General features: G+C 44.7%; 1 protein-coding gene across 1 annotated transcript in view; it reads left to right on the top strand.

Moving 5' to 3' along the window:
* The window catches only part of DYNLT3 (dynein light chain Tctex-type 3), a 74,071-nt gene that overhangs the window by 23,158 nt on the left and 25,618 nt on the right, over positions 1–25,295 (top strand). Inside the window, exon 3 of the mRNA XM_069761601.1 lies at positions 406–529. Within this exon, the coding sequence (XP_069617702.1) occupies positions 406–529 (124 nt within the window). The remainder of the gene's footprint in view (positions 1–405; positions 530–25,295) is intronic.

Below are 25,295 nucleotides of genomic sequence, written 5' to 3'. Positions count from 1 at the left end.
GGAACACAATTTAATATGGACTATAATTGTCCTATGTGTTTGCAGAAAAATAGAACAAAATGTGAAAAACAGACAATTTTCATTTTGCTCTAAATTTTGTTTTTCCCCTAATATTGTAAAAAAAAAAATCTGAATATAAAAATTGCATAAAAATTAAGCCTCTTGCATCACAAAAGATGAACACAAACATATTTTAATAACTGAGGTAGGAAAAATATTAGTGCTCTTAAGACAACATGAAGAAAAACAAATGAGCTTGGTCATAAGTGGTGGAGGGTGTAAATGGCCGGGTGTTGAACTGGTTAAAAAATGCCGCAGTATCTGCATACATGAATGCTAAAACTGTTTAGTCTTCATACATACCGTATATGTTAAAACTAATATGTGTTTGTTTCTGTGATGCAGTGTGTCGACGTGATCCTTGGCGGAGTAGACTATGACGACAGTAGAGTCAATGAGTGGATGTCTGCCGTGGTTGAACAATCTTTAATCCATCTAGTAAAGATGGAAAAAGCCTTTAAATATATTGGTAAGTGACAGCATGCTGCTTATCCTGCACAGAGCCGTCACACAATGCTAGTTTCAGCATGTACTAACACACTTTATAAAAAGTGCATAATGCTTAGAGGGAGACAACGGCCAACCACGTCCCTGCAGATTCACAGTAAGCTCTATTACGGCTACATTCACATATCCATTTCTGTTTTGACATCCATTAAAACTAGACTGATTGTCTCTGATATATCATCCATTTTACATTTGTGTTGCATCTGTTTGTTGGGATGAGCTTGCCCCGTACCTGGCAGGTAATGGCTGTGTGTTACAGCCAGGACATGTCTTAACAGCCACGAGCAGAGCTCCGATTGCAACTGTTAACCTGTTAAATACCACTGTCAAACTCTGACATGAGCGTTATCAGCACTCCGGCATTGGTGCATGCCATTCTATGCACCCATTGGCGCTTACATGATGCGATCGCGGGGCATTGGTGGGTTGCTATGACAGTCTGCTACCCTGATTTACATGTCTTACACTGGGAAAGCCCACTTTCATTTTAAATAAGCTCCGGAGGCAGATTCTCAGTGAGATCAGTGTCCGCCTCATAGATCTTAATGCCTCATTTACATATGGCAAAATGGGGACTTTTCTCAAATAAGATATCAGATCGCAGATATCAAGGTATAACTGTATTCATATTTCTATGACCTTCATGTCCACATAGATGGCTTAGGTGGGTTGATCCTATGATAGATTCCCTTTAACCTCTTTCCTACCTTAGGCCGGTTTCACACATCAGTGGCTCCGGTACGTGAGGTGACAGTTTCCTCACGTACCGGAGCCACTGATACACGTAGACACATTGAAATCAATGCATCTGTGCAGATGTCATTGATTTTTTGCGGACCATGTCTCCGTGTGCTAAAGATGGAGACATGTCAGTGTTCGTGGGAGCGCACGGCTTACATGGACCCATTAAAGTCAATGGGTCCGTGTAAAACACGTACCGCACATAGACGTTGTCCGTGTGCAGTCCGTGTGCCATGCAGGAGACAGCGCTACAGTAAGCGCTGTCCCCCCCACTGGTGCTGAAGCCCCATTCATATCTTCCCTGCAGCAGCGTTTGCTGTGGAGAAGATATGAATATTCCCTTTTTTTTTGTTTCTCGTGTTTAAAATAAATATCCATGTCCCCACCCCCTGTGCGCCCGCCCGCTGTTCTTAAAATACTCACCCGGCTCCCTCGCTGGCTGGCGCTGCTTCCTGTCCTGGCCGCATCTTCTACTGTATGAGCGGTCACGTGGGGCCGCCGATTATAGTCATGAATATGCGGCTCCACCTCCAATAGGGGTGGAGCCGCATATTCATTACTGTAAATGAGCGGCCCCGCGTGACCGCTCATACAGTAGAAGATGCGGCCAGGACAGGAAGCAGGGCCAGCCAGCGAGGGAGCCGGGTGAGTATTTTAAGAACAGCGGGCGGGCGCACAGGGGGTGGGGACATGGATATTTATTTTAAACACGAGAAACAAAAAAAAAGGGAATATTCATATCTACTCTACAGCAAACGCTGCTGCAGGGAAGATATGAATGGTGGCTTCAGCACCAGATGCAGGGGACAGCGCTAAACTTTAGCGCTGTCTCCTGCACGGTGCGTGTGGTACCCAGTGGGCACATAGGCGGCACACGTGTGCCGCACGTGTACCACACTGATGTGCCACAGAAATGCACGGGCACACGGATACGGATAATTCCGGTACCGATTTTTCCGGTACCGGAATTATCTGGACGTGTGGGACTGCCCTTAGATGTATAGAAACGGCCGTCATCTAGCTATTGCCCACTCCCGTCCTCACTCCTCCGGCCAACATGCTTTTTTACTACAAATAAAGAGCGGAATTTCTACAAAAGACCGGTGAGTGCTATCTGCTTTTCTTTGGAGGTATAGATACATCTATGGTGGGCTCTCCCTGTTTGTTACGGCTCCGGCGATGAGCCTGTAACTTTTCCGGCACATGTCAGCTGATTTGAACAGCTGATATGTGCCCCTAACAGCCGCGGGTGGAATCGCAATACACCTGCAGCTGTTAACATGTTAAATGCCGCTGTCAATCTCTGACAGCGGCATTTAACATTCTCGTGCCAGAAGCGAGTTACTAATCCCGCCCATTGGTGCCCATATCACATGACCGCGGGTCGTCAATGGGTTAGCATGACAACTAGGGGTCTACAGCAGACCTTTGTGGTTGTCATTGCCGGATACCTATGAGCGCCACCCAGTGGCCGGCTCTCATGGCAAGTAATCATTGCCCTGCTCTGTGTAGCATAAGAGATGATTGCAGCTTCTAGTCTCCCATGGAAACTATTGATTTAAGTGAAAAGTAAAAAAAAAATGTTTTTAAAAGTATTTAAAAAATAAATATATAAAATCCAACTCACCCCCCCATTTGCCCATTCAGAATAAAACAATAAAGGAAAAAAAATACAGGTATTTGGTATAACCATGTTCAGAATCGCCCGATTTATCAAGGTATAAAAAGAATTAATCCGATCGGTAAGCGCCATATCGAGTGAAAAAGTAAAAACGTCAGAATTACGTTTTTTTGGTTGCTGCAACATTGCATTAAAATGCAATAACTGGCGATGAAAAGATCATATCTGCACCAAAATGGTATCAATAAAAATTTCAGCTCGGCATGCAAATACTAAGCCTTCAACCAGCCCCAGTACATGAAAATTTGAGATGCTATGGGTCTCGGAAAATGGTGACTTTTTTTTCTAGAAATTTTTGATTTTTTTCACCACTTAAATAAAAAAGACCCTACATATGTTTGGTATCCACAAAATCGTAATGACCTGGAGAATCATAATGGCAGGTCAGTTTTAGCATTTAGTGAACATCGTAAAATAGCAAAACAAAAAGCAATTGTGGAATTGCATTTTTTTTTGCAATTTCACTGCACTTTGAATTTTTTTCCTGTACTCCAGTACACTATTTGGCAAAATCAATGGCGTCTTTCAAAAGTACAACTCGTCCTGCAAAAAACAAGCCCTCACATGGCCATATTGATGGAAAAATTAAAAAAAGTTATCGCTCTGGGTAAAAGGGGAGAAAAAAAACGGAAATTCAAAAATGGAAAAACCAAGAAAAACATACAGCACTAGGATGTATGATGGCACCCACAGGGTAAGGTAAGATGGTGCAATTGCAGTGTGGTTTTGATGTATGCAGCAACTTTATGCAATTGGCTGTGTTGTTTCATAAGCAAACATGGATTGACAGCGCATTTCTTAAGTGCATGCTGTTTACCAGAGCCCTTACTACTGGTGATCAACATTGCTTAAATTGACACAAAAAATGGGTTTCCCAGTAAAAAAAAACATTCTCAAAGCATGCAAAAACTGCAAGCAGTCAGCCATATGTATTTATTATGAAATGAGAGTATCTGCTTTGTAACCATTGTAAAATATTCTATTGTTCATTGTTTTCTAACAACCTTTTTATACTTGAACCAAAGAATATTTTTATTATTATTATTATGCTTTGCTTATATAGCGCCATTAGCACTGTATGGACATTATAATCGCTGTACCCATTGGGGCTCACAAGCTATATTCCCTATCAGTATGTCTTTGGAGTGTGGGAGGAAACGTACACAAACACAGGGATTTAACCCAGGACCCCAGTGCTACAAGGCTGCAGTGCTACCCGCTATAATTACCTTTTCATCACTTGGATGGGTTGTCTTATTTGAACCCAATGGCGTCAATCAGCTGAAACCTCCAGTGGTCAATGGTCACTGATGGGGAAAGCTTAAGGTCCCTGCTCATTACTCCTGCTGTAGAAATGTGCTCTTACGTTGTACCCATCTAACGTGAATCTGACAGGTCAGGATTCCGTACCTAAGTAGAGTAGGCTAGGGGTTATCATTAGCATCCGGAGCATGTCTGTGTCATAGGTAGCCCTGAGTGTTATGATCTGGTGGCCTAAGAGCAGCATGAGACGTACTCTGGAGAAGGTGGTACCTGTACTGACCGCAGACCCTGAACTTAGCACCGCAACTAGAAGTAGCCGTGGGATGTACCTAACACTTCCTAGACACCTCGACACAGCCTAAGAACTAACTTCTCCTAAAGATAGAAATGGGAAAACTATCTTGCCTCAGAGAAAATCCCCAAAGGATAGACAGCCCCCCATAAATATTGACTGTGAGAGGAGAGGGAAATGACATACGCAGACTGAAATCAGGATTTAGCAAGGGAGGCCATTCTAGCTATAAAGAAAGAATAGGACAGAGTACTATGCGGTCAGTATTAAAACACTAGAAAATATCCACCACAGAAAATACAAATCTCCACATCTGACTAAAGACATGGAGGGTATATCTGCATCTCCAGAGACACAGCTTGGCTGCAAAACATCCTTCACAGACAAAGCTGGACAAGACAAAACATGAAAATGCACTGAACTATAAGGTCCACAGCATGTGGACAGCAAAAACAAAGCCAGAACTTATCTTTGTTGAAATGAACAGCAAAACAGGAGAGACCAGGTATGGATGTGAATCCTCCAAAAACAATGGACAACTGGCACTGACTAAAGGATCAAGCAAGACTAAATAGCCCAGTCCAAATTGCAATAAGTGGACACACCTGATAAATGCTGCGATCCAAAGACAGCAGCACTACCACTCATAACCACCGGAGGGAGCCCAAGAGCAGGATTCACAACAGTACCCCCCCCCTTGAGGAGGGGTCACCGAACCCTCACCAGAGCCCCCAGGACGATCAGGACAAGCCAAATGAAAGGCACAAACCAAATCGTCAGCATGAACATCGGAGGCAACAACCCAAGAATTATCCTCCTGGCCATAACCCTTCCATTTGACCAAATACTGAAGCTTCCGCCTCGAAAAACGAGAATCCAAAATCTTCTCAACCACATACTCCAACTCCCCATCAATCAACACCGGGGCCGGAGGATCAACAGAGGGAACAAAGGGCACCACATACTTCCGCAACAAAGATCTATGGAAAACATTATGGATGGAAAAAGAGGCTGGAAGGGCCAAACGAAAAGACACTGGATTGATAATCTCAGAAATCCTATAAGGACCAATAAACCGAGGCTTGAACTTAGGGGAAGAAACCTTCATAGGAACATGACGGGAAGACAACCAGACCAAATCCCCAACCCGAAGACGGGAACCAACACACCGACGACGGTTAACAAAACGCTGAGCCTCCTCCTGAGACAACACCAAATTGTCCACCACATGAGCCCAAATTTGCTGCAGCCTGTCAACCACAGAATCCACACCAGGACAGTCAGAAGGCTCAACCTGCCCTGAAGAAAAACGAGGATGAAAACCAAAATTACAAAAAAAAAGGCGAAACCAAGGTAGCAGAACTAGCCCGATTATTAAGGGCAAACTCGGCCAATGGCAAGAAAGCCACCCAATCATCCTGATCAGCAGACACAAAGCATCTCAAATAAGTTTCCAAAGTCTGATTAGTTCGCTCGGTTTGGCAATTTGTCTGAGGATGAAATGCGGAAGAAAAAGACAAATCAATGCCCAGCCTAGCAAAAAAGGCCCGCCAAAACCTAGAAACAAACTGGGAACCTCTATCGGACACAATATTCTCCGGAATGCCATGCAAACGAACCACATGCTGAAAAAACAACGGAACCAAATCAGAAGAGGAAGGCAATTTAGGCAAAGGTACCAAATGAACCATGTTAGAAAACCGGTCACAAACCACCCAGATAACCGACATCCTCTGGGAAACCGGAAGGTCTGAAATAAAATCCATAAAAATATGCGTCCAAGGTCTCTCAGGGACCGGCAAAGGCAAAAGCAACCCACTAGCGCGGGAACAGCAAGGCTGCACAAAAGAACGCACATCCCGCGACAAAGAAGGCCACCAAAAGGACCTACCAACCAAATCTCTGGTACCAAAAATCCCAGGATGGCCAGCCAACACAGAACAATGAACCTGAGAAATCACTTTACTAGTCCATCTATCAGGAACAAACAGTTTCCCCACTGGACAGCGGTCAGGTTTATTAGCCTGAAATTCCTGAAGAACCCGTCGTAAATCAGGGGAGATGGCAGAAAGAATCACCCCTTCCTTCAGAATGCCGACCGGCTCAAGAACCCCAGGGGAATCAGGAAAAAAACTCCTAGAGAGGGCATCAGCCTTAACATTCTTAGAACCCGGAAGATTCGAGACCACAAAATCAAAACGGGAGAAAAACAGGGACCATCGAGCCTGTCTAGGATTCAGTCGTTTGGCAGACTCGAGGTAAATCAGATTCTTATGATCGGTCAGGACCACAATACGGTGCTTGGCCCACTCAAGCCAATGTCGCCACTCCTCAAATGCCCACTTCATAGACAACAACTCCCGATTGCCGACATCATAATTGCGTTCCGCAGGCGAAAACTTCTGAGAAAAGAAGGCACACGGTTTCATCAAGGAACCATCAGAATTCCTCTGAGACAAAACGGCCCCTGCCCCAATCTCAGACGCGTCAACCTCAACCTGAAATGGAAGAGAAACATCCGGCTGACGCAACACAGGGGCAGAAGTAAATCGGCGTTTAAGCTCCTGAAAGGCAGAAACAGCCGCGGAGGACCAATTCGTCACATCAGCGCCTTTCTTCGTCAAATCGGTCAGAGGTTTAACCACACTGGAGAAGTTGGCAATGAAACGACAATAAAAATTAGCAAAGCCCAAGAATTTCTGAAGGCTCTTCACAGATGTGGGCTGAATCCAATCATCAATGGACTGAACCTTAACTGGATCCATTTCTATAGATGAGGGAGAAAAAAATAAAGCCCAAAAAAGAAACCTTCTGCACTCCAAAGAGGCACTTTGACCCCTTCACAAATAAAGCATTATTACGGAGGATCTGAAATACCATCCTGACCTGTTTCACATGAGACTCCCAATCATTGGAAAAAATCAAAATATCATCCAAATATACAACCATGAATTTATCAAGATAACTCCGAAAGATATCATGCATGAAGGACTGGAACACAGATGGGGCATTAGAGAGTCCGAATGGCATCACAAGGTATTCAAAATGGCCTTCGGGCGTATTAAATGCAGTTTTCCATTCGTCACCCTGCTTAATACGAATAAAATTATATGCCCCTCGAAGGTCAATCTTAGTAAACCAACTAGCCCCCTTAATCCTAGCAAACAAATCAGTAAGCAAAGGCAAAGGGTATTGAAATTTGACCGTGATCTTATTCAAGAGGCGATAATCAATACAGGGTCTCAAGGAGCCATCCTTCTTGGCAACGAAAAAATAATCCTGCTCCCAGTGGTGAAGAAGATGTGTCATGATTCCAATGGCAGAGAATCACAAAAGGACAAGCACCAACGAGCTCTAGGGTGATGGAACCTGAGCTGACCGCGACCCTAAACCTGAACACACAAATAACAATAGCCGGGGAACGTGCCTACGTTGATCCTAGACGTCTCGCACCAGCCGAAGATCTAACTTCCCCTATTAGAAGAAACACAGACCTCTCTTGCCTCCAGAGAAATACCCCACAGAAATAGCAGCCCCCCACATATAATGACGGTGAAATGAGAGGAAGGCACATACACAGTATGAAAACAGATTCAGCAAAATGAGGCCCGCTAAAACTAGATAGCAGAGGATACAAAAGTAAACTGCGCGGTCAGCAAAAAACCCTTCAAAAAACCATCCTGTAATTACTTGAACTCATGTTCCAACTCATGGAACATGAGGAGCAATTACAGCCCACTAGAGCAACCAGCAGCAAAGAAACAATTACATGCAAGCTGGACAAGACAAAAATAAAGCAAAACGTGGAACAAGAAAATCAAAAACTTAGCTTGTCCTGAAGATTACTGAAGCCAGAAGCTGAGGTAACAAAACACTCCGATAACCTTGATAGCCGGCGGGGAAATGACAAGAAAGCCCGGTTAAATAGGAAACTCCCAAATCCTAATAGAACAGGTGGACACCAGAGACAGCAGAACACAAATCACCCAGTACCATCAGTAACCACCAGAGGGAGCCCAAAAACAGAACTCACAACAGTACCCCCCCCTTGAGGAGGGGTCACCGAACCCTCACGAGAACCACCAGGGCGACCAGGATGAGCCCTATGAAAAGCGCAGACCAAATCATCAGCATGAACATCAGAGGCAACCACCCAAGAATTATCCTCCTGACCATAACCCTTCCACTTGACCAAATATTGGAGTTTCCGTCTGGAAACACGAGAATCCAAGATCTTCTCCACAACATACTCCAATTCTCCCTCCACCAGCACCGGAGCAGGAGGCTCAAGCGAAGGAACAACAGGTACCTCATACCTCCGCAACAACGACCGATGGAACACATTATGAATAGCAAACGATGCCGGTAGATCCAAACGAAACGACACAGGGTTAAGAATTTCCAAGATCCTATAAGGACCGATGAACCGAGGCTTGAACTTAGGAGAAGAGATCTTCATAGGAACAAAACGAGAAGACAACCACACCAAGTCCCAAACACGAAGTCGAGGACCCACGCGGCGACGGCGATTAGCAAACTGCTGAGCCTTCTCCTAGGACAGCTTCAAATTGTCCACCACATGACTCCAAATCCGATGCAACCCATCCACCACCATGTCCACTCCAGGACAATCAGAAGGCTCCACCTGACCAGAGGAAAAACGAGGATGAAACCCCGAATTACAAAAGAAAGGAGAAACCAAGGTAGCAGAACTAGCCCGATTATTAAGGGCAAACTCGGCCAGCGGCAAAAAGGTAACCCAGTCATCCTGATCAGCAGAAACAAAACACCTCAAATAAGTTTCCAAGGTCTGATTAGTTCGCTCCGTCTGGCCATTCGTCTGAGGGTGGAATGCAGACGAAAAGGACAAATCAATGCCCATCTTAGCACAGAACGTCCGCCAAAATCTAGACACAAACTGGGATCCCCTGTCAGAAACGATGTTCTCCGGAATCCCATGCAAACGAACCACGTTCTGGAAAAACAGAGGGACCAACTCAGAGGAGGAAGGCAACTTAGGCAAGGGTACAAGATGAACCATTTTAGAAAAGCGGTCACACACAACCCAGATGACGGACATTTTTTGAGAGACAGGGAGATCCAAAATAAAGTCCATGGAAATGTGCGTCCAAGGCCTCTTCGGGATAGGCAAACGTGACAACAATCCACTGGCTCGAGAACAGCAAGGCTTAGCCCGAGCACAAACCTCACAAGACTGCACAAAAGAACGCACATCCCTCGACAAGGAAGGCCACCAAAAAGACCTGGCCACCAAGTCTCTAGTACCAAATATTCCAGGATGACCTGCCAACGCAGAAGAATGGACCTCGGAGATGACTCTACTGGTCCAACTATCCGGAACAAACAGTCTCTCAGGCGGACAACGATCAGGTTTACCCGCCTGAAACTCCTGCAAAGCACGTCGCAAGTCTGGGAAGACGGCCGACAAAATCACCCCATCCCTAAGGATTCCAGTGGGCTCAGAATTTCCAGGGGAGTCAGGCACAAAACTCCTAGAAAGAGCATCCGCCTTCAGATTCTTTGAACCTGGCAGGTATGAAACCACAAAATTGAAACGAGAGAAAAACAGTGACCAACGAGCCTGTCTAGGATTCAGACGCCTGGCAGACTCAAGGTAAATCAGATTTTTGTGATCAGTCAAGACCACCACACGATGTCTAGCACCCTCCAGCCAATGACGCCACTCCTCAAATGCCCACTTCATGGCCAAAAGTTCCCGATTACCCACATCATAATTCCGCTCAGCGGGTGAAAATTTTCTAGAAAAGAACGCACATGGCTTCATCACCGAGCAATCGGAGCTTCTCTGTGACAAAACCGCCCCCGCTCCAATCTCGGAAGCATCAACCTCAACTTGGAAAGGAAGCGAAACATCAGGCTGACGCAACACAGGAGCAGAAGAAAACCGGCGTTTAAGTTCCTGAAAGGCCTCCACAGCCGCAGGAGACCAATCAGCAACATCAGCACCCTTCTTAGTCAAATCCGTCAAAGGCTTAACAACACTAGAAAAATTAGTTATAAAACGACGATAGAAATTAGCAAAGCCCAAGAACTTCTGCAGACTCTTAAGAGATGCAGGCTGCGTCCAGTCACAAATAGCCCGAACCTTGACGGGATCCATCTCAATAGTAGAAGGGGAAAAAATATACCCCAAGAAAGAAATCTTCTGGACTCCAAAGAGACACTTTGAGCCCTTTACAAACAAGGAATTAGCCCGCAGGACCTGAAACACCTTCCTGACCTGCTGAACATGAGACTCCCAGTCATCAGAAAAAACCAAAATATCATCCAAATACACAATCATAAATTTATCCAGATATTCACGGAAAATATCGTGCATAAAGGACTGGAAGACTGAAGGAGCATTAGAAAGTCCGAAAGGCATTACCAAATACTCAAAATGGCCCTCAGGCGTATTAAATGCGGTTTTCCACTCATCACCTTGCTTTATTCGTATAAGATTATACGCACCCCGTAGATCAATCTTAGTGAACCATTTAGCCCCCTTAATGCGAGCAAACAAATCAGTCAACAAAGGCAAAGGATACTGATATTTTACGGTAATCTTATTCAAAAGACGATAATCTATACAAGGCCTCAAGGACCCATCTTTTTTGGCCACGAAAAAAAAAACCTGCTCCCAAAGGGGACGAAGATGGACGGATATGTCCCTTTTCCAAGGACTCCTTAACATAATCCCGCATAGCAGTATGCTCTGGCACTGACAGATTGAACAAACGACCTTTAGGAAATTTACTACCAGGAATTAAATCTATAGCACAATCGCAATCCCTGTGAGGAGGAAGCGAACTGAGCTTAGGCTCCTCAAAAACATCCCGATAATCAGACAAAAATACAGGAACCTCAGAAGGAGTAGATGAAGCGATAGAAATCGGAGGTGCATCATCATGAACCCCCTGACATCCCCAGCTTAACACAGACATTGTTTTCCAGTCAAGGACTGGATTATGAGTTTGTAACCATGGCAGACCAAGTACTAGAACATCATGTAAATTATACAATACCAGGAAGCGAATCACCTCCTGATGAACGGGAGTCATACGCATGGTCACTTGTGTCCAGTACTGAGGTTTATTCATAGCTAAAGGTGTAGAGTCAATTCCTTTCAAAAGAATAGGGACTTCCAGAGGCTCAAGACTAAACCCACATCGCTTGGCAAATGACCAATCCATAAGACTCAGGGCAGCGCCTGAATCTACATAGGCATCGACGGAAATGGATGATAATGAGCAAATCAGAGTCACAGACAGAATGAACTTAGACTGTAACGTACTAATGGCAACAGACTTATCAACCTTTTTTGTGCGTTTAGAGCATGCTGATATAACATGAGCTGAATCACCACAATAAAAGCACAACCCATTTTTCCGCCTATAGTTTTGCCGTTCACTTCTAGACTGAACTCTATCACATTGCATTGTCTCAAGTGCCTGTTCAGAAGACACCGCCAAATGGTACACAGGTTTGCGCTCCCGTAAACGCCGATCAATCTGAATAGCCATAGTCATAGACTCATTCAGACCCGTAGGCGCAGGGAACCCCACCATAACATCTTTAATGGCCTCAGAAAGGCCATCTCTGAACTTTGCAGCCAGGGCGCACTCATTCCACTGAGTAAGCACTGACCATTTCCGAAATTTTTTGACAATATATTTCTGCTTCATCTTGCCCCTGAGAGAGAGCTAATAAAGCTTTTTCAGCCTGAATCTCCTGGTTAGGTTCCTCATAGAGCAAACCCAATGCCAGAAAAAACGCATCCACATTAAGCAACGCAGGATCCCCTGGTGCCAATGCAAATGCCCAATTTTGAGGGTCACCCCGCAGGAAAGATATAATAATCTTAACCTGCTGAGCAGGGTCTCCAGAAGAGCGAGATTTCAAAGAAAGGAACAGCTTGCAATTGTTCCTAAAATTCAGAAAACTAGCTCTATCTCCAGCAAAGAACTCTGGAATAGGAATTCTAGGTTCAGACATAGGAACATGTACAACAAAATCTTGTATATTTTGAACCTTAGCAGCAAGATTATTCAAGCTGGAAGCTAAACTCTGGACGTCCATGATAAACAGCTAAGGTCAGAGCCATTCAAGGATTAAGAGGAGGGAAAAAAAAATCAGCCAGGCTGCAATTAAGGCTAGGCAGCAACCTCAGAGGAGAGAAAAAAAAAAAAAAACTTCCTCAGACTACTTTTCCTCCTACTTCAGCCCAAACATTTTGGCCGGCTATACTGTCATGATTCCAATGGCAGAGAATCACAAAAGGACAAGCACCAACGAGCTCTAGGGTGATGGAACCTGAGCTGACCGCGACCCTAAACCTGAACACACAAATAACAATAGCCGGGGAACGTGCCTACGTTGATCCTAGACGTCTCGCACCAGCCGAAGATCTAACTTCCCCTATTAGAAGAAACACAGACCTCTCTTGCCTCCAGAGAAATACCCCACAGAAATAGCAGCCCCCCACATATAATGACGGTGAAATGAGAGGAAGGCACATACACAGTATGAAAACAGATTCAGCAAAATGAGGCCCGCTAAAACTAGATAGCAGAGGATACAAAAGTAAACTGCGCGGTCAGCAAAAAACCCTTCAAAAAACCATCCTGTAATTACTTGAACTCATGTTCCAACTCATGGAACATGAGGAGCAATTACAGCCCACTAGAGCAACCAGCAGCAAAGAAACAATTACATGCAAGCTGGACAAGACAAAAATAAAGCAAAACGTGGAACAAGAAAATCAAAAACTTAGCTTGTCCTGAAGATTACTGAAGCCAGAAGCTGAGGTAACAAAACACTCTAATAACCTTGATAGCCGGCGGGGAAATGACAAGAAAGCCCGGTTAAATAGGAAACTCCCAAATCCTAATAGAACAGGTGGACACCAGAGACAGCAGAACACAAATCACCCAGTACCATCAGTAACCACCAGAGGGAGCCCAAAAACAGAACTCACAACAAAGATGGCCGAATATGCCCCTTCTCCAAAGACTCCTTAATATAGCTCCGCATGGCGGCATGTTCTGGCACAGACAGGTTGAAAAGTCGGCCCTTAGGGAACTTACAACCTGGAATCAAGTCAATAGCACAATCACAGTCCCTATGCGGTGGAAGGGAACTGGATTTGGGCTCATCGAATACATCCTGGAAATCTGACAAAAACTCAGGAATTTCAGAAGAGGGGGAAGAGGAAATTGACATCAAAGGAACGTGACCATAAACCCCCTGACAACCCCAACTAGTCACAGACATAGATTTCCAATCTAACACCGGATTATGTACCTGTAACCTTGGAAAACCCAGCACAATATCATCATGCAAATTATGCAACACCAGAAAACGATAATCTTCCTGATGGGCTGGCGCCATGCGCATGGTCAGCTGTGTCCAAAACTGAGGTTTATTTATAGCCAACGGTGTAGCATCAATCCCCCTTAAAGGAATAGGGTTCTGCAAAGGCTGCAAGGGAAAACCACAACGTCTGGCAAATTCTAAGTCCATTAAGTTCAGAGCGGCGCCTGAATCCACAAATGCCATGACAGAAAATGACGATAATGAGCAGATCAAGGTCACAGATAACAGAAATTTAGGTTGTACAGTACTGATGGTGTGAGGAAACTGTATAATAATCAGTAGTAGTTTCTCTGCCTTTTAGCACCATAGCTGAGGGAATTCTGCACTCCTAACCATGGTGCTGAGAAACACATGGTCGCTGTAAAACCCCCCTCTTTTTCCCCTTCCCATTACTTCAGAGTTTAACTTTCCTTCTCAGAGAGTGTGGGGGATTTAGGAGAGCCACGGTATTTACGACTGGCATTTCCTGCAGTGTAAACTCTTTTCCAGCAAGAACTGGATTCTAAGTCGCTTGAATGCAGGGAAGTTCTTTGTTCTGTGTTTGTGCGATATTAGGCACACCGTTTACGTTACGAATACGAAAATATATATTGTTAGAGTCCATTGGAGGAGCTATACATCGCTCGAAACACGGGCTTCTAACTCCATCTGGTAAAGAAGTAGGGTTTTCTCTGTAAATATGTATCCCAGATAGGACATATTTGATCTCATTAGAATGCCCACGTTAATCCGAGATGAATGATGGGTTTGTTATGACTATGACATGTTTTGTAGCGAAGTTATAGCAAGTAGATAAATTTAAGATTGAAGTACTCAGAATGTAGAGAGAGGAGGGTCTGGATAAGCCAGCCTTTCTGTGATATCACAGCCTTAAGGTTTTAAGTTTGTGGTAGGCTCCCAGCTCAGTCTTCTGCTTGATTTCTTCTTCTTGACTTCTGCTCTCCTCCTGAAGCCCTGAGCACGTCCAATGAGCGGGGACGTATGGTTGCCTGCCATGCTTTGACCATGTGAGTGTTACCTTTTCTCATTTAATCCCTGTTTATTTCGTAATTACCCTTGTACATATTTGCAATTGTCTCATTTGTAACATCTTTATAAAATATTTTTGATAAAGCACTGCCTAATTTTTATCTAATATAATATTTAATATTAGTTCGTTCTCCTGTTCTAAACCGTACCCTAAGTCTCTTGAAGGGAAAATATGCTACTGTTGTGTTGGGTTAGCTTCGGACCCGTTTAATCGAAGCTGGTGGCAGCATACATTTTGTACTGGGCAGTTGGGTGGCGTTATAGTGACTGCGGCGTTGATAATTATTGATCCTGCCTAAGTGGGAGTAGTTTATCGCGTCGCTGCAGCGTGCCCAATAGCCAGTACATAGCAGGCAGCCTTTCTGGCGACTAATTACCCAGGGTGCAGTACCTAATCTGACCTGGGAGTAAGGGGGGCGCCAGAGAGCTGCAAGTGTTAAGTGGAACTGTAAGCGGGATATACATAAATCCCTGCAGTTCGTGGTATATTGAAAAGCAGTGTGATACCTAAACTAAGCCCCTGCTGTAAACTAAGAGGTCAATAGCCTTGTGTGGGTTGTTTCATCACATTGTGGAGTGGAGGGATAACTAAGATAAGCCCCCCTGCACATGTGATAGCCGTCTGTTGGCCCAAAGTCACCCCGACCCGTGACGTAGGGGTGACGGTCACGGTGTGAATCCTGACAAATTGGTGGCAGCGGTCAGGGGATTCCTGACAAATTGGTTGCAAGGCGGTGGGATATTTTAGAGCATTAGTGATTTGGTTTGAGTAATCATTCCTCTCACTAAAAACTTGCAGAAAGTTCTTGCGAGGACTCTGCGCAAATAAGTTTGTAGAACAAACTCAGTGTTTTATTAGTCTTGAGACAATTGCGTACTGGTAATTATCCCCTCCCTTCTCTTCATTTTTCTATCCTATCTTTTATTTGGCAACCATGGCTGCGAAAGGGGAAGCCTGGTACAACCAGCAGAAGAAGGACATTCTTGCTGGGATATGCATGTACCATGGCCTGAACCCCCAGGACAAGTCCAAGGCTCAAATGTTTGCTGACCTGGTGCAATTTGAAGCCGACCAAGCCAGGTCACAGAGCCCAGAGGCCGCAGAAGCCAGCACCAGCGAACATGGTGCTGCAGCAGAGGTCCAACCACTGAATGCTTGCCCTGTTAGCGATCCGGGCGAATTGGACCCCCACCTGCAGGCGGCCTTGAAAGAATTCCCCACTGACGACCATGAGGGACGTCGGCAGCTGATTCAGCAATACTGGCAGGAGGCCCAGCAAGCCGAGAGAGAGGCCCGAGCTGAGGGAGAGGCCCAGCGAGCCGAGCGGCAAGCGGAGCGGGAGTACTAGCTGCAGTTAGCCCAACTGCAAATGCAGGGGTCGTCCCAGACCAACCGTGAGCCCAGCAGCGCTCAGATACCTAAGCCCCGGCCCGATCACTTTCCTGTTATGGAGAAGGACGGAGACTTGGACACTTTTCTGCGGGCCTTTGAGAAAGCCTGCAGACAGTACCGGCTGCCTACAGATGAATGGGCACGATACCTGACACCAGGGCTGAGAGGCAAAGCTCTGGAGGCGTTTGCTGCCCTCCCTCAAGAACAAGATGGTGACTATGAGGCCATCAAGCAGGCTCTGATAGCCAAGTACCAGCTTACACCCGAAGTGTACCGTAGAAAGTTCCGGACCCTCCAACGTGGCCCACCCGACAGTTACAGTGATGTGGTGCATGGACTGGGGACCCACTTTGACCAGTGGACCCAAGGACTGTCAGTGACCACCTTTCCACAGCTGCGAGACCTGATGATCAAAGACCAGTTCTTTCATCTTTGCCCAGCTGAGGTGCGACAGTTCGTGATGGACAGAGAACCCAAAGACGTGACGAAAGCAGCACAGATTGCCGATGCCAACCGTAGATCGGAAGTGCGGAAGCCAGTCACCACCAGCTGGAGAGGGGGTAAGCCTGCAACCAACGCCAGTACCCCTGCCAGCCAACACACCAGAGGTCCTGGCCCCGTGGCCAACAGCACCAGACCTACCACCGAACCTCGCAAGTGTTACACCTGCAATCAGACTGGTCATATCAGTCCCTCCTGCCCAACCAAGCAGAAGAACACCCCAGCCAAGGCCCCAGGGCCTAATGCAGCAGTTCTTTTGGTGGGTGGTGTGGTTGGGAGGGTGTGTGACAACATACAGCACGTCACTGTGGGAGGCCATGTTGCTACAGGTGTTATGAACAGGTGATTCAGAACCACAATGGACCTAGTGGTTAAGAGCACACAAAGTGACCTGATAGTTACTAACATAGGACGAGCTCTGAGATGTGGGAACTCTGCTGACCGCAATCCCTAATCCTATCATACATAGTAACATAGTAACATAGTTAGTAAGGCTGAAAAAAGACATTTGTCCATCCAGTTCAGCCTATATTCCATCATAATAAATCCCCAGGACTTATACCACACTAGAGGTAGCCGTGGATTGCGCCTAACGCTCCGTATGCAACTCGGCACAGCCTGAGAAACTAACTAGCCCTGAAGATAGAAAAATAAGCCTACCTTGCCTCAGAGAAATTCCCCAAAGGAAAAGGCAACCCCCCACATATAATGACTGTGAGTTAAGATGAAAATACAAACACAGAGATGAAAATAGATTCTAGCAAAGTGAGGCCCGACTTACTGAATAGACCGAGGATAGGAAAGATAGCTTTGCGGTCAGCACAAAAACCTACAAACAACCACGCAGAGGGGGCAAAAAGACCCTCCACACCGACTAACGGTACGGAGGTGCTCCCTCTGCGTCTCAGGGCTTCCAGCAAGCAAGAAAAACCAATATAGCAAGCTGGACAGAAAATATAGCAAACAAAAAGTAACACAAGCAGAACTTAGCTTATGCAGGGCAGACAGGCCACAAGAACGATCCAGGAGAGAGCCAGACCAATACTGGAACATTGACTGGAGGCCAGGAACAAAGAACTAGGTGGAGTTAAATAGAGCAGCACCTAACGACTTAACCTCGTCACCTGAGGAAGGAAACTCAGAAGCCGCAGCCCCACTCACATCCACCAGCGGAAGCTCAAAGACAGAACCAGCCGAAGTACCACTCATGACCACAGGAGGGAGCTTGACCACAGAATTCACAACAGTACCCCCCCCTTGAGGAGGGGTCACCGAACCCTCACCAGAGCCCCCAGGCCGACCAGGATGAGCCAAATGAAGGGCACGAACCAGATCGGCAGCATGAACATCAGAGGCAAAGACCCAGGAATTATCTTCCTGACCATAACCCTTCCACTATATACTCCAATCCCCCTCAACCAAAACCGGGGCAGGAGGATCAACGGATGGAACCACAGGTGCCACGTATCTCCGCAACAATGACCTATGGAATACGTTATGGAAGGAAAAAGAAGCTGGAAGGGTCAAACGAAAAGACACAGGATTAAGAACCTCAGATATCCTATACGGACCAATGAAACGAGGCTTAAACTTAGGAGAGGAAACTTTCATAGGAATATAACGAGATGACAACCAAACCAAATCCCCAACACGAAGTCGGGGACCCACACAGCGCCTGCGGTTAGCGAAACGTTGAGCCTTCTCCTGAGACAATGTCAAATTGTCCACCACATGAGTCCAAATCTGCTGCAACCTATCCACCACAGTATCCACACCAGGACAGTCAGAAGACTCAACCTGCCCTGAAGAGAAACAAGGATGGAAACCAGAATTGCAGAAACACGGCGAAACCAAAGTAGCCGAGCTGGCCCGATTATTAAGGGCGAACTCAGCCAAAGGCAAAAAAGATACCCAATCATCCTGATCGGCAGAAACAAAACATCTCAGATATGTTTCCAAGGTCTGATTGGTTCGTTCAGTCTGGCCATTTGTCTGAGGATGGAAAGCCGAGGAAAAAGACAAATCAATGCCCATCCTAACACAAAAGGCTCGCCAAAACCTCGAAACAAACTGGGAACCTCTGTCAGAAACGATGTTCTCCGGAATGCCATGTAAACGAACCACATGCTGGAAGAACAATGGTACCAAATCAGAGGAGGAAGGCAATTTAGACAAGGGTACCAAATGGACCATCTTCGAGAAGCGATCACAAACAACCCAAATGACCGACATTTTTTGAGAGACGGGGAGATCCGAAATAAAATCGATAGAGATATGTGTCCAGGGCCTCTTCGGGACTGGCAAGGGCAAAAGCAACCCACTGGCATGAGAACAGCAGGGCTTAGCCCGAGCACAAATCCCACAGGACTGCACAAACGAACGCACATCCCGCGACAGAGACGGCCACCAAAAGGATCTAGCCACCAAATCTCTGGTACCAAAGATTCCAGGATGACCAGCCAACACCGAACAATGAACCTCAGAGATAACTCTACTCGTCCATTTATCAGGGACAAACAGTTTCTCCGCTGGGCAACGGTCAGGTCTATTAGCCTGAAATTTTTGCAGCAACCGCCGCAAATCAGGGGAGATGGCAGACAAAATTACCCCCTCTTTGAGAATACCCGCCGGCTCAGACAAACCCGGAGAGTCGGGCACAAAACTCCTAGACAGGGCATCCGCCTTCACATTTTTAGAGCCCGGAAGGTACGAAACCACAAAGTCAAAACGGGAGAAAAACAGCGACCAACGAGCCTGTCTAGGATTCAACCGTTTGGCAGACTCGAGATAAGTCAAGTTCTTGTGATCAGTCAAGACCACCACGCAATGCTTAGCTCCTTCAAGCCAATGACGCCACTCCTCGAATGCCTACTTCATGGCCAGCAACTCTCGATTGCCAACATCATAATTACGCTCAGCAGGCGAAAACTTCCTGGAAAAGAAGGCGCATGGTTTCATCACCGAGCCATCAGAACTTCTTTGCGACAAAACAGCCCCTGCTCCAATCTAAGAAGCATCAACCTCGACCTGGAACGGGAGCGAAACATCTGGTTGACACAACACAGGGGCAGAAGAAAAACGACGCTTCAACTCTTGAAAAGCTTCCACAGCAGCAGAAGACCAATTGACCACATCAGCACCCTTCTTGGTTAAATCAGTCAACGGTTTAGCAATACTAGAAAAATTATTGATGAAGCGACGATAAAAATTAGCAAAGCCCAGGAACTTTTGCAGACTCTTCAGAGATGTCGGCTGAGTCCAATCATAAATGGCCTGAACTTTAACAGGGTCCATCTCGATAGTAGAAGGGGAAAAAATGAAACCCAAAAATGAAACCTTCTGAACACCAAAGAGACACTTTGACCCCTTCACAAACAAAGAATTCGCACGCAGGACCTGGAACACCATTCTGACCTGCTTCACGTGAGACTCCCAATCATCCGAGAAGACCAAAATATCATCCAAGTATACAATCAGGAATTTATCCAGGTACTCTCGGAAGATGTCATGCATAAAGGACTGAAACACTGATGGAGCATTAGAAAGCCCGAATGGCATAACCAGGTACTCAAAATGGCCCTCGGGTGGATTAAATGCTGTTTTCCATTCATCGCCCTGTTTAATGCGCACAAGATTATACGCACCACGAAGATCTATCTTGGTGAACCAACCAGCCCCCTTAATCCGAGCAAACAAATCAGACAGCAGCGGCAAGGGGTACTGAAATTTGACCGTGATTTTATTTAGAAGGCGGTAATCAATACAAGGTCTCAGCGAACCATCCTTCTTGGCCACAAAAAAGAACCCTGCTCCCAATGGCGACGACGACGGGCGAATATGACCCTTCTCCAAGGATTCCTTTACGTAACTCCGCATAGCGGCGTGCTCAGGCACAGACAAATTAAACAGTCGACCTTTAGGAAACTTACTACCAGGAATCAAATCGATAGCACAATCACAATCCCTATGCGGAGGTAGGGCACTGGACTTGGGCTCATCAAATACATCCCGGTAATCCAACAAGAACTCTGGGACCTCAGAAGGGGTGGATGATGAAATAGACAGAAATGGAACATCACCATGTACCCCCTGACAACCCTAGCTGGACACAGACATTGATTTCCAATCCAATACTGGGTTATGGACTTGAAGACACAAAAGAGAATAGTAAAACCAAAAACACTCAGTTTGAAAAAATGTTGCAGTAATCCGCAAGTGCTAGTAAAAGATGTAAAAAACAGGGTATTTGGTTGATACGTTTTTTGCAAAAAATGTATACTAAGCTGCTCTACCAATCTTCACGGTATACCCTTATCAGAGCAGTCCTAACTAATGTATGCAATCCCTATCTGATGTATTTAAAAACCTGATCATCTGTATATAACCTGTGTGAACAGGGTTCAGAGAGGAAAAAATCCATGTGTGCATACAGGGTAGAACAGCTTTTGTGCAGATAGCCCAAGAGGAGTGGTGGAACTCCCCAGTCTTGTAGACACAAGAGAACAATTATGGAAACAGGAACACATGGGCTACTTGCACAGTGAACAAGTCTGTATGATCATGTTCACACACCACCAAGAAACCTGAAGACACAAAAGAGAATAGTAAAACCAAAAACACTCAGTTTGAAAAAATGTTGCAGTAATCCGCAAGTGCTAGTAAAAGATGTAAAAAACAGGGTATTTGGTTGATACGTTTTTTGCAAAAAATGTATACTAAGCTGCTCTACCAATCTTCACGGTATACCCTTATCAGAGCAGTCCTAACTAATGTATGCAATCCCTATCTGATGTATTTAAAAACCTGATCATCTGTATATAACCTGTGTGAACAGGGTTCAGAGAGGAAAAAATCCATGTGTGCATACAGGGTAGAACAGCTTTTGTGCAGATAGCCCAAGAGGAGTGGTGGAACTCCCCAGTCTTGTAGACACAAGAGAACAATTATGGAAACAGGAACACATGGGCTACTTGCACAGTGAACAAGTCTGTATGATCATGTTCACACACCACCAAGAAACCTGAAGACACAAAAGAGAATAGTAAAACCAAAAACACTCAGTTTGAAAAAATGTTGCAGTAATCCGCAAGTGCTAGTAAAAGATGTAAAAAACAGGGTATTTGGTTGATACGTTTTTTGCAAAAAATGTATACTAAGCTGCTCTACCAATCTTCACGGTATACCCTTATCAGAGCAGTCCTAACTAATGTATGCAATCCCTATCTGATGTATTTAAAAACCTGATCATCTGTATATAACCTGTGTGAACAGGGTTCAGAGAGGAAAAAATCCATGTGTGCATACAGGGTAGAACAGCTTTTGTGCAGATAGCCCAAGAGGAGTGGTGGAACTCCCCAGTCTTGTAGACACAAGAGAACAATTATGGAAACAGGAACACATGGGCTACTTGCACAGTGAACAAGTCTGTATGATCATGTTCACACACCACCAAGAAACCTGAAGACACAAAAGAGAATAGTAAAACCAAAAACACTCAGTTTGAAAAAATGTTGCAGTAATCCGCAAGTGCTAGTAAAAGATGTAAAAAACAGGGTATTTGGTTGATACGTTTTTTGCAAAAAATGTATACTAAGCTGCTCTACCAATCTTCACGGTATACCCTTATCAGAGCAGTCCTAACTAATGTATGCAATCCCTATCTGATGTATTTAAAAACCTGATCATCTGTATATAACCTGTGTGAACAGGGTTCAGAGAGGAAAAAATCCATGTGTGCATACAGGGTAGAACAGCTTTTGTGCAGATAGCCCAAGAGGAGTGGTGGAACTCCCCAGTCTTGTAGACACAAGAGAACAATTATGGAAACAGGAACACATGGGCTACTTGCACAGTGAACAAGTCTGTATGATCATGTTCACACACCACCAAGAAACCTGAAGACACAAAAGAGAATAGTAAAACCAAAAACACTCAGTTTGAAAAAATGTTGCAGTAATCCGCAAGTGCTAGTAAAAGATGTAAAAAACAGGGTATTTGGTTGATACGTTTTTTGCAAAAAATGTATACTAAGCTGCTCTACCAATCTTCACGGTATACCCTTATCAGAGCAGTCCTAACTAATGTATGCAATCCCTATCTGATGTATTTAAAAACCTGATCATCTGTATATAACCTGTGTGAACAGGGTTCAGAGAGGAAAAAATCCATGTGTGCATACAGGGTAGAACAGCTTTTGTGCAGATAGCCCAAGAGGAGTGGTGGAACTCCCCAGTCTTGTAGACACAAGAGAACAATTATGGAAACAGGAACACATGGGCTACTTGCACAGTGAACAAGTCTGTATGATCATGTTCACACACCACCAAGAAACCTGAAGACACAAAAGAGAATAGTAAAACCAAAAACACTCAGTTTGAAAAAATGTTGCAGTAATCCGCAAGTGCTAGTAAAAGATGTAAAAAACAGGGTATTTGGTTGATACGTTTTTTGCAAAAAATGTATACTAAGCTGCTCTACCAATCTTCACGGTATACCCTTATCAGAGCAGTCCTAACTAATGTATGCAATCCCTATCTGATGTATTTAAAAACCTGATCATCTGTATATAACCTGTGTGAACAGGGTTCAGAGAGGAAAAAATCCATGTGTGCATACAGGGTAGAACAGCTTTTGTGCAGATAGCCCAAGAGGAGTGGTGGAACTCCCCAGTCTTGTAGACACAAGAGAACAATTATGGAAACAGGAACACATGGGCTACTTGCACAGTGAACAAGTCTGTATGATCATGTTCACACACCACCAAGAAACCTGAAGACACAAAAGAGAATAGTAAAACCAAAAACACTCAGTTTGAAAAAATGTTGCAGTAATCCGCAAGTGCTAGTAAAAGATGTAAAAAACAGGGTATTTGGTTGATACGTTTTTTGCAAAAAATGTATACTAAGCTGCTCTACCAATCTTCACGGTATACCCTTATCAGAGCAGTCCTAACTAATGTATGCAATCCCTATCTGATGTATTTAAAAACCTGATCATCTGTATATAACCTGTGTGAACAGGGTTCAGAGAGGAAAAAATCCATGTGTGCATACAGGGTAGAACAGCTTTTGTGCAGATAGCCCAAGAGGAGTGGTGGAACTCCCCAGTCTTGTAGACACAAGAGAACAATTATGGAAACAGGAACACATGGGCTACTTGCACAGTGAACAAGTCTGTATGATCATGTTCACACACCACCAAGAAACCTGAAGACACAAAAGAGAATAGTAAAACCAAAAACACTCAGTTTGAAAAAATGTTGCAGTAATCCGCAAGTGCTAGTAAAAGATGTAAAAAACAGGGTATTTGGTTGATACGTTTTTTGCAAAAAATGTATACTAAGCTGCTCTACCAATCTTCACGGTATACCCTTATCAGAGCAGTCCTAACTAATGTATGCAATCCCTATCTGATGTATTTAAAAACCTGATCATCTGTATATAACCTGTGTGAACAGGGTTCAGAGAGGAAAAAATCCATGTGTGCATACAGGGTAGAACAGCTTTTGTGCAGATAGCCCAAGAGGAGTGGTGGAACTCCCCAGTCTTGTAGACACAAGAGAACAATTATGGAAACAGGAACACATGGGCTACTTGCACAGTGAACAAGTCTGTATGATCATGTTCACACACCACCAAGAAACCTGAAGACACAAAAGAGAATAGTAAAACCAAAAACACTCAGTTTGAAAAAATGTTGCAGTAATCCGCAAGTGCTAGTAAAAGATGTAAAAAACAGGGTATTTGGTTGATACGTTTTTTGCAAAAAATGTATACTAAGCTGCTCTACCAATCTTCACGGTATACCCTTATCAGAGCAGTCCTAACTAATGTATGCAATCCCTATCTGATGTATTTAAAAACCTGATCATCTGTATATAACCTGTGTGAACAGGGTTCAGAGAGGAAAAAATCCATGTGTGCATACAGGGTAGAACAGCTTTTGTGCAGATAGCCCAAGAGGAGTGGTGGAACTCCCCAGTCTTGTAGACACAAGAGAACAATTATGGAAACAGGAACACATGGGCTACTTGCACAGTGAACAAGTCTGTATGATCATGTTCACACACCACCAAGAAACCTGAAGACACAAAAGAGAATAGTAAAACCAAAAACACTCAGTTTGAAAAAATGTTGCAGTAATCCGCAAGTGCTAGTAAAAGATGTAAAAAACAGGGTATTTGGTTGATACGTTTTTTGCAAAAAATGTATACTAAGCTGCTCTACCAATCTTCACGGTATACCCTTATCAGAGCAGTCCTAACTAATGTATGCAATCCCTATCTGATGTATTTAAAAACCTGATCATCTGTATATAACCTGTGTGAACAGGGTTCAGAGAGGAAAAAATCCATGTGTGCATACAGGGTAGAACAGCTTTTGTGCAGATAGCCCAAGAGGAGTGGTGGAACTCCCCAGTCTTGTAGACACAAG

The sequence above is a fragment of the Ranitomeya imitator genome, chromosome 3 (genome assembly GCF_032444005.1).
Source record: "Ranitomeya imitator isolate aRanImi1 chromosome 3, aRanImi1.pri, whole genome shotgun sequence".
In the NCBI taxonomy this organism is placed as follows: domain Eukaryota; kingdom Metazoa; phylum Chordata; class Amphibia; order Anura; family Dendrobatidae; genus Ranitomeya; species Ranitomeya imitator.
This window is presented reverse-complemented; position numbering and strand designations above follow the sequence as displayed.